Source organism: Pongo abelii, chromosome 2 (genome assembly GCF_028885655.2).
Source record: "Pongo abelii isolate AG06213 chromosome 2, NHGRI_mPonAbe1-v2.0_pri, whole genome shotgun sequence".
In the NCBI taxonomy this organism is placed as follows: Eukaryota; Metazoa; Chordata; class Mammalia; order Primates; family Hominidae; genus Pongo; species Pongo abelii.
The window spans coordinates 194,096,388-194,108,871 of record NC_085928.1 but is presented as its reverse complement, the minus strand read 5'-3'; the positions used below and the strand labels follow the sequence as shown (position 1 = coordinate 194,108,871).

At 46.8% G+C, this 12,484-nt stretch overlaps 1 protein-coding gene across 2 annotated transcripts; it reads right to left on the bottom strand.

Moving 5' to 3' along the window:
• Positions 1-1,812: 1,812 nt before the first annotated feature.
• On the bottom strand, positions 1,813-11,861 carry HTR3E (5-hydroxytryptamine receptor 3E). Of its 2 annotated transcripts, XM_002814347.5 has the most exons (8): positions 11,795-11,861; positions 9,064-9,230; positions 4,822-4,931; positions 3,850-4,019; positions 3,383-3,543; positions 2,843-3,047; positions 2,469-2,684; positions 1,813-2,347 (listed from the first exon to the last, which is right to left on the bottom strand). In XM_002814347.5, exons 1-8 carry the CDS (start codon positions 11,859-11,861, stop codon positions 2,115-2,117), a joined length of 1,329 nt encoding a protein of 442 aa, XP_002814393.3. In that variant the 3' UTR covers positions 1,813-2,114. The 2 variants fall into 2 exon arrangements, with proteins under 2 accessions (XP_002814393.3, XP_003776423.3); XM_003776375.3 differs by lacking the exon at positions 11,795-11,861 and having other exon boundaries at positions 4,738-4,931; positions 9,064-9,342.
• Positions 11,862-12,484: the final 623 nt, after the last annotated feature.

Below are 12,484 nucleotides of genomic sequence, written 5' to 3'. Positions count from 1 at the left end.
CACCGCAGCCTCCTGCACAGTGGGACGACAGGCGTGTGCCATACATGCCTGGCTAATTTTTTTTTTTTTATTTTTTGTAGAAATGGGGTCTCACTATGTTGCCAAGGCTGCTCTTGAAATCCTGAGCTCACACAATCCTCCCACCTCAGCTTCCCAAGGTATTGGGATTATAGGCATAAGCCATTGCATCTGGCCCCAAATAGCCTTTATATCAGACAGAATTAAAACAAATTATGAATTGTCTACAAAGTAATGAAGAGGAGATCACCTTATTCTAAAACCTATGGGATATAGCTAAAGCTGTTCTGAATAAAATCAATAGAAAGACTGAGAACACTTTAATGGAGAATTCAACTTGGAAAACCAGAAAAAGAATAACATGAAACATAATAAATTAGGAAAGTGCTAAAATGAGATCAGTGCAAGATAATGGAAAAGTTAAATCAAAAGAATCTACACTAGTAAGAAAATATGTCTGAAAACACCTAAGAGAATTAAAACTTCTCAAACCTAACAGTTGTCACTTCGGTCTTGGGAGAGAGGATCGTTCCTGATGACATCGAGCTTTATCACAATCAAAGAGTCAAAGAAATGTACAGGTTATGTTTTAAAACTATCAGTTCTGGTTAGTTTTCTTTCTTTTTTCTTTTCTTTCTTTTTTTTTTTTTTAATGGAGTTTTGCTCTTGTTGCCCAGGCTGGAATGCAGTGACGCGATCTCGGCTCACTGCAACCTCTGCCTCCCGGGTTCAAGAGATTCTCCTGCCTCAGCCTCCCGAGTAGCTGTGATTACAAGCATGCACCACCACGCCCAGCTAATTTTGTATTTTTAGTAGAGACGTGGTTTTTCCATGTTGGTCAGGCTGGTCTCCAACTCCTGACCTCAGGTGATCCACCCGCCTTGGCCTCCCAAAGTGCTGGGATTACAGGTGTGAGCCACCACACCCGGCCTCTTTATTTCTTTCTTTTGACAGAGTCTCACTCTGTCACCCAGACCGAAGTGTAGTGGCAGGATCTTGGCTCACTGCAACCTCCGCCTCCCGGGCTCAAGCAATTCTCCTGCCTCAGCCTCCTGTGTAGCTGGGATTACAGGCGTGCGCCACCACCTCTGACTAATTTTTGTATTTTTGGTAGAAGCAAGGTTTCACCATGTTGCCCAGGCTGGTCTCCAACTCCTGACCTCAAGTGATCCACCCGCCTCGGCCTCCCAAAGTGCTGAGATTACAGGCATGCACCACTGCTGCCCAGCCAAGTTTCTTTCTTTCTTTCTTTCTTTTTATTTTTACTTTTTTTGAGACTAAGTTTCACTCTTGTCGCCCAGGCTGGGGTACAGTGGCGTGTTTTCCACTCACTGCAACCTCCACCTCCCAGGTTCAAGCGATTCTCCTGCCTCAGCCTCCCAAGTAGCTGGGATTACAGGCGCCCACCACCATGCCTGGATAATTAATTAATATTTTTATTTATTTATTTATTTATTTATTTATTTTGAGACGGAGTTTTGCTCTTGTTGCCTAGGCTGGAGTGCAGTGATGCGATCTTGGCTCACTGTAACCTCCGCCTCCTGGGTTCAAGCAATTCTCCTGCTTTAGCCTCTGGAGTAGCTGAGATTACAGGCACCCACCACCACGCCCGGCTAATTTTTTGTATTTTTTGTAGAGATGAGGTTTCTCCATGTTGGCCAGGCTGGTCTCTAATGCCTGACCTCAGGTGATCCCCTGCCTCGGCCTCCCAAAGTGCTGGGATTATAGGCGTGAGCCACCGCGCCCGGGGGGTTAGTTAAGTTTCTACCCTACGACCTGACAAAGAGCCAGAAATCTCTGCAGAATGATTTATTGGGCAAGTTAGTGGACAGAAGAGGTATAGTCTGCTATGCAGATGACGTAAGGGGGACCTAGAACCATATGATAGGACTGAAGGAAGCCAGCAAAATGCAGGAACAGGGAGAAATGTCTGGGATTGGAATTGATCAGCAGGACTGGATTGGGATACATGGAATACAGCAGAGACTCAGTCATCTTTGGGGATATGATAGTTGGTACTCAGGAAACGGGGGAGACCTGGCCGGTCCCTGGAGGCAAGAGAAGCTCCAGACTGAAGTTTGCAGGTGAGCACCTGCCTAGGTGTTCCAGAGGCATATGACGGTGATGATGGAGGAGGAGGCCATGAAGAGCAGGTAGAGGCGGAAGAGCAGGGCGTCCATCGTGTGGCTGAACTGCACCCACAGCTCCACCGAGTGCTGCTTCTGGGCCTCGTGTTCCCGCTGGGCCCTTGTCCGTTCTGAGCCCTCTGTCAGCTCTGCCTCCCCAGGTCCTGGCATCTGCCCTGCTGATACCTCCGGCTCCTTCACACCTACAGAAAGTTAGAGACTCAGCCATGGGCTGCAAATGTCACCTGTGGAGGGAGGGAGACAGGGAAGGAGGCAGGAGCAGAGAAGTAGAGGTGGGGGAAGAGGAAGTGTGACTTCCCTCACCAGGCAGGTGGGTGGGGGTGAGACCCAGGCCCTTATTTCCCTTGTGGGGCGCAGTGGGACAGCATCTCCCTGGGCTGGTGCAGTGCAGCAGCAGGGAGTGGAGCCACCAAGGCATGGGTGGGGGCTGGGTGGTGGCCACGTGCAGCAGGTGTGTGATGAAGATGGTCTCCAGAAGGCTGACCACCATCAGGGACAGGCACAGGGCGAAGTAGACACCTGCAGGCAAGGGGGTCTGCATGAGGGCCAGAGGCGCCACCTAGAATTTCTTCTCTTCCAATCCCACCCTGGCAGGCATACGGCCTCCTTTTTCTAGTATACCTCCCTTCCTGAGTTAGTTCCCACCCTTCTCTTCCAAAAGGTGGGAGGAGCCATACCGATGAGGGGGGTGCCACAGGTGGGGAGCAAGTCACTCATCGTGAGCAGGAAGACGTTGTAGCCCAGCAGCAGCGTTATCTTGAATGGGACACGATTCCCACTTTTCACTGGCAGGTGGCAGCTGAGGGCATCGATGGCAACCAGAAAGCCACTGGGCACGAGAAGGTTTATGACATAGAGGCTGGGCCTGCGCCTGATGGCCACCTGGTGGGGTAGGAGAGGGTGGTAAGTAGTTATGGGGTCAGAGGAACCCTCAAATCCAGGAATAGCAGTGACAGTTTCTGTCTCTGCCTTTTTCTTTGGCCTGATATCACCCTGGGACAGGAGCTGTGTGGAATGCAGCTTTAGAATCTGGTATAGAACCTGCAAAGAGACAGTTAGGCCAGGCCCTGAGCTTTAGGATGGAGAATGAGGCTGGGAAGCCGGGAGAGAGGGTAACATTGGGAGACCCTGAAACTTGGGAGATACACATTTGATGCACATTCTAGGTAAGGGTAAAAGCGCAGGAGGAAGGAAAGAGCAAGAGCCTCCAAGCTCACATAGAACACGATCTGATCATACAGGTTGCCTCCCCTGGACAACTTTGCGGTGGCCTTGTTGATGCCCAGGAGCTCCCATTCTCCATGGGTCTGAAGGATGTTCTGGGATGCATCTGTTATTTCCCACACCTCTTTCTCCATGCCCAGCAACATGTCTTCCACTGAAAATGAGAACCATCTGAATCATTTTTCAAGGAGATAGTTTCCTGCTGGCTCAACTGCACTCTTTTTCCATCCTTTCTTTCAACAAATATTTTTGAGTACCTCCCACATGCCAGGAAACTTGCCAGGAGCTTGGGATGGTAAGGAACAAGACTTGGGTTCTGCCTTTATGGAAAATATTTTAGCATCCATAGAGCCTTATTCTTCTCCCCACCCATACTCCTTGGTCACCATTTACTCATAGTTTCTTTATATTTGTTGGTTGCTCTCATTCACCCCATCCCTGAGACCCCACTGCAACTTACCTGTGTAGAGGAATGAGCTGAAGGTGAGTGTGCAGTTCTGCTGGTCAAAGGGGAAGTAGAAGATGTCCAGGTTACAGATACTGTCCACCTTCATGGGTTTCTTATACCTGATGCGACCTTCATTACTTACATATGCTGTGAGGTCTTTTGGGGTCTTATTCACATTCGTGCTGGAGGAGAGATGAGGCAAGAGGCAGGTGCTATGGTTTCTCTCTCTCTCTCTTTTTTTTTTTTTGGAGAAAGGATCTTGCTCTGTCACCCAGGCTGGAGTACAGTGGCGCGCTCTCAGCTCACTGCAACCTCCGTGTCCTGGGCTCAAATGATCCTCCTGCCTCAGCCTCAGCCTCCCAAGTAGCTGGGACAACAGGTGCACCACCAGGCCTTGCTAATTCTTTTTTTTTTTTTTTGAAATGGAGTCTCACTCTGTCACCCAGGCTGGAGTATGGTGGTATGATCTTGGCTCACTGCAACCTCCGCCTCCCGGATTCAAGCGATTCTCCTGCCTCAGCCTCCTGAGTAGCTTGGACTACAGGCATATGTCACCATGCCCAGCTAATTTTTTGTATCTTAGTAGAGATGGGGTTTCACCGTGTTAGCCAGGATGGTCTCGATCTCCTGACTTTGTGATCCACCTGCCTCGACCTCCTAAAGTGCTAGGATTACAGGCTTGAGCCACCGTGTCCGGCCTTTTTTTTTTTTTTTTTTTTTTTTTTTTAAAGAGATGAGGTTTCACCATGTTGCCCAGGCTGGTCTCAAACTCCTGAACTCAAGTGTTCCACTCACCTTGGCCTCCCAAAGTGCTGAGATTACAGGCATGAGCCACTGCGCCCGGCCTAGTTTCTCTTCTTATCTCTCTGGTTATTTCTTAGCCATCTAAATACCACTTACAATGGCCCCAGTGGTAAACTGTGATCTCTGTGGATACCAGGAGATGGGACTTCCCTCTGACTTTCCCCAGCCCTTGATACGCACAGTTCAATGATGAAAATGTCTGGGAGCCACAGGTTCTTGGCTGCCATACTCATCTTCGTGATGCCTTCACACTCCTCTGGGTTCCAGCTGATAAATGGGTTATCCCAAACCTAGAGCCCAGGTGGAGAAGAGATGAGAACCTGAGATGAATTGGAGTTATTTTCTCCTGCCCTTCCATTTCTTCTTAAAAAAAAAAAAAGTTATGAAATACTTCAAGCATATAGAACAAAATATAAAATGCTATGATAAACATCTATGTATCTACAACCCAACTTCGTGGCATTAATATTTTATTAAATTTACTTGATTTTTTTCAAGAAACGAGAATTATAGATAAAATTGAACCTGCCTGGGACCATTTCTTCATAAATTTTGATCCCTCTGCTTTCCCACTTTAGTGGGAAATGACTGATGATCAGGGAAATCCTCTCCTTTCTGCAGTAGGAGTGAGATTTAAAGCTGAAAGATCAGTAACTCAGCCTCTCTGAGCTAGAATTTTTTTGGGTGTGAAATAATGGTAGCGGTGGGTATCCAATGAAATAGGGCATATGGGAGGGTTTTGTAAACTGTAATGTTGTTCAGAGGTTATTATGTATCAGTATCTAGCAAGGTCTAAACTGTCTTCTACGCATTTTCCACTGGTCTCTATTGCAAGGAGGCCTTGAACAAGCCCTTGGATTCTTTGAAACGAAGAGCTTAGTGGTCTTTCTCTCCTTGATAAATGCTGGGTACCATCTTCTCTTGCCTTGCTGGTGACCAGCACTCTTTTCCAAGGCTGGTAACCTAGTTTGGAAAATGTTTTCAAGGATTGTCCAACTCTGGGTGGGCCTGTCTAGTCTGAAGGCACTTTCTGTGTCAGAAGCTGTAGTCTGTGGCCACAGCCAGAACAGGGGACTCTATGCTAATTAGATAAAGGTTTGTATGCAATCAGTGCTTCTCGAAAATCACTGCATAGAAAACACCTGGGGATTGCGTTGAAATGCAAATTATGATTCTGTAGGTAGGGTGACCAAATCATCCTGGTTTGCCAGGAAATTTCTTGGCTTTAGCATTGATTGGCTACCCTAGTTGAGGCCTGAGAGGGGGTCCATTTCTAATAAGCTTCCGGGTGGTGCAATCAGGCAGCGCTGGTGGTCTGGGAACCACACTTTGAGAGTGAGGTTAGGTGATTGTATTACCTTTCTCCAGCTCCTTCCTTTCTTCCTTCCCTTCCTTCTTCCCTTCCCTCCCTTCCCTTCCTTCCCTCCAAGCAGGCTTTTCTTTTTTTCTTTTTTTTTTTTTGAGATGGAGTCTTGCTCTGCTGCTCAGGCTGGAGTGCAGTGGTGCGATCTTGGCTCACTACAACCTCCGCCTCCCGGGTTCAAGCGATTCTCCTGCCTCAGCCTCCTGAGTAGCTGGGATTACAGATGCATGCCACTATACCCAGCTAATTTTTTATACTTTTGGTAGAGATGAGGTTTCACCATGTTGGCCAGGCTGGTCTCAAACTCCTGACCTCAAGTGATCCGCCTGCCTCGGCCTCCCAAAGAGTTGGGATTATTGGCGTGAACCACGGAGCCCAGCCATCAGGCAGGCTTTTCAAGTTGGAAACTCAATTCATTTACTTTTATTTCCCCCCATCCTCCCACACACCTTGTTTTCTTATCAATGCAATTAAGATATAAATTTTCTACTGGGTTATGCTTTGACTACATTCCATAGATTTTCATATATATAATTTTCATTTCTAATTACTTCATAATTTCTACTTAATTGCTTTATTTTCTCCTTTGCATCAAACATTTGGAAGTTTAATTTTAAATTCCCAAGAAACAAGGTTTTCTTTTTTTTTTTTTGAGTTGCAGTCTCACTCTGTAGCCCAAGCTGGAGTGCAGTGGTGCGATCTCAGCCAATTGCAAGCTCTGTCTCCCCAGCTCAAGCGATTCTTGTGCCTCAGCCTCCTGAGTAGCTGGGACTACAGGCGCCTACCACCACGCGTGGCTAATTTTTTGTATTTTAGTAGAGACGGTGTTTCACCATGTTGCCCAGGGTGGTCTTGAACTCCTGAGTTCAGGCGATCCACAAGCCTCGGCCTCCCAAAGTGCTGGGATTACAGGTGTGAGCCACTGTGCCCAGCCTTTTTTTTTTTTTTTTTTAAAGATAGGGTCTCACTCTGTTGCCCAGGCTACAGTGCGGTGGCACAATTATGGCTCACTGCAGCCTTGGCCTCCCTGACTCAAGTGATCCCTCGGGCTCCCCAGTAGCTGGTGCTACAGGCGTGAAACACCATACCAAGCTCATTTTTGCTTTTTTTCGTAGAGACAAGGTTTTGCCTTGTCGCCCAGGCTGGCCTCAAACTCCTGGGCTCAAGCAATCCACCCACCTTGGCCTCCCAAAGTGCTGGGATTACAGGCATGTGCCACTCTGCCTGGCGTTGATACCTTTTTGTGGTTAAAAATGTGGTCAGTTTGGCCGGGCGCGGTGGCTCACGCCTGTAATCACAGCACTTTGGGAGGCCGAGGCGGGCAGATTACGAGGTCAGGAGATCGAAACCATCCTGGCTAACACAGTGAAACCCTGTCTCTACTAAAAATACAAAAAATTAGCCAGGCATGGTGGCGGGTGCCTGCAGTCCCAGCTACTCAGGAAGCTGAGGCAGGAGAATCACTTGAACCTGGAAGGCGGAGCTTGCAGTGAGCCGAGATTGTGCCACTGCACTCCAGCCTGGGCAACAGAGTGAGACTCCGTCTCAAAAAAAAAAAAAAAAATTTTGGTCAGTTTTGGGGAATACTCTATGTGTGTGATAAAAAATTATGTATGGTCATTGATACAAAGTTTGACATGTTTATTAGACTAAGCTTCTTAATCGTGCTGTGAAAATCACTACCTATTTACTCCTTTTCTACTAGATTTTTGTTTTGTTTTGTTTTTGAGATAAGAGTCTCACTTTGCTGCCCAGCCTGGAGTGCAGTAGCGCGATCTCGGCTCACTGCAACCTCCGCTTCCCAGGTTCAAGTGATTTTCCTGCTTCAGCCTTCCAAGTAGCTGGGATTACAGGCGCCCACCACCATGCCCCTCTAATTTTTGTATTTTCAGTAGAGATGGGGTTTCACCATGTTGGCCAGGTTGGTCTCAAACTCCTGATCTCAAGTGATCTGCCCACCTCAGCCTCCCAAAGTGTTGGGATTACAGGCATGAGCCACCCGTGCCCAGCCTCTCCTGACTTTGAAAGCAGTTTATTAAAGCCCCTCACCATTATGGTCGATTTTTCAATTTCTCCTTCATGTGATTCAAACCAATGTTAGGGACATAAAAATTCATAATTATTATATCTTTGTTTAAAATCCTTTTTGACTGTAACTGTAGGGAGAGAATAAAGTGTTGTCCATACCATTTCCAGCCACAGGAACGATGACAAGAGGTGCAGCTGTTCATTCTGCCAAAAGAATTTCCTGTTTCCATCATGTTGCCAGTAAGAAGTCTGTTCATCTCCCCCACTTCCCATGCTTGTTTACCAACTCCCAAGGTATATAAAGGGGATATGTGATCAAGGACAAAAGCTCTATCAAAACAGATATGCTGGGCTATGGACAGGAGAGTTCACAGAAGGGCGGGAGTAAAGTAGTCCTTCTCAACCCTCGCTGTATATGAGAATAACTCAAGAAGCTTAAAAATATAGATGTAGCCGGGCGCGGTAGCTGATGCCTGTAATCCCAGCACTTTGGGAGGCCGAGACAGGCAGATCACTTGAGATCAGGAGTTTGAGACCAGCTTGGCCAACGTGGTGAAACTCCATCTCTACTAAAAATACAAAAATTAGCCGGGCGTTGTGACGCATGCCTGAAATCCCAGCTACTCGGGAGGCTAAGGCAGGAGAATCGCTTGAGCCCAGGAGGTGGAGGTTGCAGTGAGCGAAGATTGTGCCATTGCACTCCAGCCCGGGCAACAGAGTGAGACTCCATCTCAAAAAAAACAGAAACAAAACAAAAATGAGGCTTGGGTTTCATACAATCAAAACCTCTGGGATTAGAACCTGGTCACTGGTATATAGCCAGAGTGAGAAGAAAAGATTCTCTTCCATATGCTGTTATACCTCACCCTGCTGCACTGGACAGAGCTTCTTTGAGATCCCCATGCCAGGCAAATGCCATCCAGCAGTGGTGGAGGAAGCAGAAATGTGGATAAGGGCTTTGGGGGGCCACCTTGCCAGGGGCTGGAAAAAGGTTAAGGACACGAAGGAGGGATAGAGAGGTCAGCACTCACCACATCTAGGATGGCAGACATCGTGAAGGAGATGTTGACTCGGGTGGGGACGCTGATGTTGGTGACTGGATGGAAGGGCTTTCTATTAAACACTGAATTCAGAGCAGTGGGATCCGCCCCGTGCTGGCCAAACCCCGAGCAATTGATGGTGAAAGTAACGCCCCTTCCTGTAGTGGACATCAAATGTGTGAGATGAAGGAGAGCAACCCTGTGCTCCCTATATGAGAGGGGCCCCAAGGCAGGGCCTGGGGTCGCCCGTGATAAAATGAAAGCTGACATTCGTTGAGCATTGGCTATGTGTCAGGTATATTCTAAGCCCTTTAAAAATGGATTACCTCATTTAATCCTCCCAATTCCCTATCAGGTAGATACTGCTTTACCCTCATGTAATAAACGAGCAAACTAAGGTGCAATAAGAGGAAGTAACTTCCTACAGTCAGACAGCCAATAAAAGGCAGAAGCCGGACTTGTTCTGAACCCAGGTTTATCTGCTGCTGCTGTGCTATACGTCCCCAGGGATGAGATGAAGAATGGGGAGGGGATCACTGAGAGGGGTCCAGACGCTGGACTCTTCCTTCCGAGGCCCGGGAGGTTGGGGTGAGCTGGAATGCAAATTCTGGAAGCTAATGTGGCAAAGCTGAGCTAGAGCTCCAGCCTCCTTTCTAATATTTCTGTCTCCATGCAAAGCATGCCCAAATCTGTATGCAAACTGAGCCTGGAGCGTTGATAGTCATCTGATAGGATTACAGTCCTGGGGCCCCGGAGAGAACACACCTGTTTTCACCCCGACTGCCCCAACCTTCCTTCTTACTTGACTTTACCCAACTCTATCACCAGCGTTCTAGTTTGAGGCTTTAAAAAAGTTTTATTTTATTTTTAATGGACATATAATAATTGTGCATATTTCTTAGTTTGGGGTTTTTGGGGTTTTTTTTGAGACAGTGACTCACTCTGCTGCCCAGGCTGGAGTGCAGTGGCGCAATCACTGTGGCCTCAGCCTCTGGGCTTAGGGGATCTTCCCACCTCAGCCTCCCAAGTAACTGTGACTACAGGCGTGCCCCACCACACTTGGCTAATTTTTTAAAAAAATTTTTGTAGGGAGATGGGGGTCTCACTATATTGCCCAGGCTGGTCTCAAATCCTGGGGCTCAAGTGATTCTCCCACCTGGGCCTCCCAAAGTTCTGAAATTATAGGTGTGAGCCACCATGCCTAGCCACATAGCTATTTTTAGAAGTGTGGGTGGGTTTTTTTTCTTTAATTTCTTTTTTAAATTTTTAAATTTTTTTTAGATGGAGTCTCACTCTGTCGCCCAGGCTGGAGTGCAGTGGCACGATCTTGACTCACTGCAATCTCTGCCTCCCAGGTTCAACTGATTCTTCTGCCTCAGCCTCCCAAGTAACTGGGATTATGGGCACCTCCACCACATCAGGCTAGTTTTTGTATTTTTAGTAGAGATGAGATTTCACCATGTTAGCCAGGCTGGTCTTGAACTCCTGACCTCAGGTGATCCACCTGCCTCGGCCTCCCAAGTGCTGGGATTACAGGTGTGAGCCACCTCACCTGGCCCGTCCCACCCTCTTCTAACTAATAAATTTTTACATTTTCTACTCATGAAAATGTGTTGGAGGAGCAACAACTTGGAATGAGAGAGATGGTTGATAACCTCTGTGCCAAGGACATTGAGCCTTATCCATTCCCAACGTCACAGTGCTTTCCAGGCAAATTCTTAAACCACTCTAAGAACAGTGAATATTCATTTGTCAACCCCTGTGTGCAAGTGCCCAGAGGAGCTTTCATAACCATTTATACTGCCTAGACCAGCTGTACAACTTGTGTCTCTTCCCTGTGCTGGCCTTTAAAGTCACCTCTGGTTCAGTCCTCTCCTGTGCCTCCTTATCCAAAGTCATGGAATAATCTAAGGAGGAGAGATAACAGTTATTGGCACTCTTACCAAGTGCCAGGCACTGTGCTTCCCTCCTTCTCTTACTGAATCCTCACAACCCTGCAAGGTAGGTTCTGTTTCACAGATGAGGAAACCAGAGCTCAGATAAGTTAAGCAGTGTATCCAAGTTTATAAAACTAGCAATGTGAGACACCAAGATTCAAACCCAGGTCCACCTGTCTCCAAATCCCATGTTCTTGTCTCTCTACCATGCTGACCCCCTGGAAGAGAAGCACATTCTACTTTCACCCTTGACCTGCTGCCTTCTGGCACTTACCTAACCTAGAGCCCTTGGATCCAGTAGGTGGTTGGGGAAATTATGGCTAAAGGAGGTGGGCACTTTGCTACAATGGTTTGGGTTTCATACCTGTAGAGAGAAAGAATTACACCTGTGGATAGAAACATGGATGGATATAGAAGCTAAATACAAGAGAAGATGATTGTGGATGGTTGTCTTCCATGTAGAGTACCAATGGGGAAAAGACAGACTTTTCAAGTAGTATTGGGAAAACTGGATATCCATATGTGAAAGGATAAAGTTTGCTGGTGTTGAACTCTATTTTTTGAGAAGGAAAATGAAAGTGCTCTTGTGTGGCATGTAACTGGAAGGGGATTTTCCGTCTTTCAGAAAAGGAGTCTATGTGGGCATCTTGGTAATGTAGCTATGAAAGAACTCTATCCATCTTAGACAATCTCTAGGAGTTGGAAATTTGAAAAAAGTTCCTAGATGTTCTACTAGGGAGAGGTCCTCCTTCTTCCCCCTTCCCCCATCATTGCTCCTTTCTTACCTTGAAGCAGAAGACCGAGAAGTAGGCAGAAGGAAAATCTTTTCCTGTGGAACCAGCTTCCTTCCATCTTCTTTGTCTAAATTCTTCTCTGAACATGTACTGGGACCCCGGAATGCCCAGATTAAAGCAGCTCGGGCCACACCTAGAGTCTGATTTTGAATACTAATAGCATTGGTTCACCACTGACATTTGTAACCTTCCTGGAAAGAGTGTTCTTGTTGTCTTGTTCTTGCCTACGCTTGAGGTTCTGTCTGCTTTTAAGACTTTATCTTAGTCTTAGGTATTTCACTACAACGTAAATGGTTATAGATAGCTCATACGTGATCAACTTGCAGATCTTGGTGAGATCCCTTGGTCTGAAGACTCATCTCTTCAATTCTGGAAAATTCTCAGACATTTATAAATGTTTAACTTCCTCTATTTTTCTTATTAGACATGTGTTGAATGGTTTCCTTCTATCTTACATGCCTTTTATTGCTGTTGTAACAAATCACAAACCCAGTGGCTTAAACACAATTTGTTATTTTACTGTTCTGTGGGCCAGAAGTTTGAAATGGGTCTCACTGGGCTAAAATGAATGTGTCAGCAGGACCGCATTCCTTCTGGAGGCTCTAGAGGAGAGTCCATTTCCTTGCCTTTTCCAGATTTTTTTTTTTTTTTTGAGACAGGGTTTCACTCTGTCGACCAGGC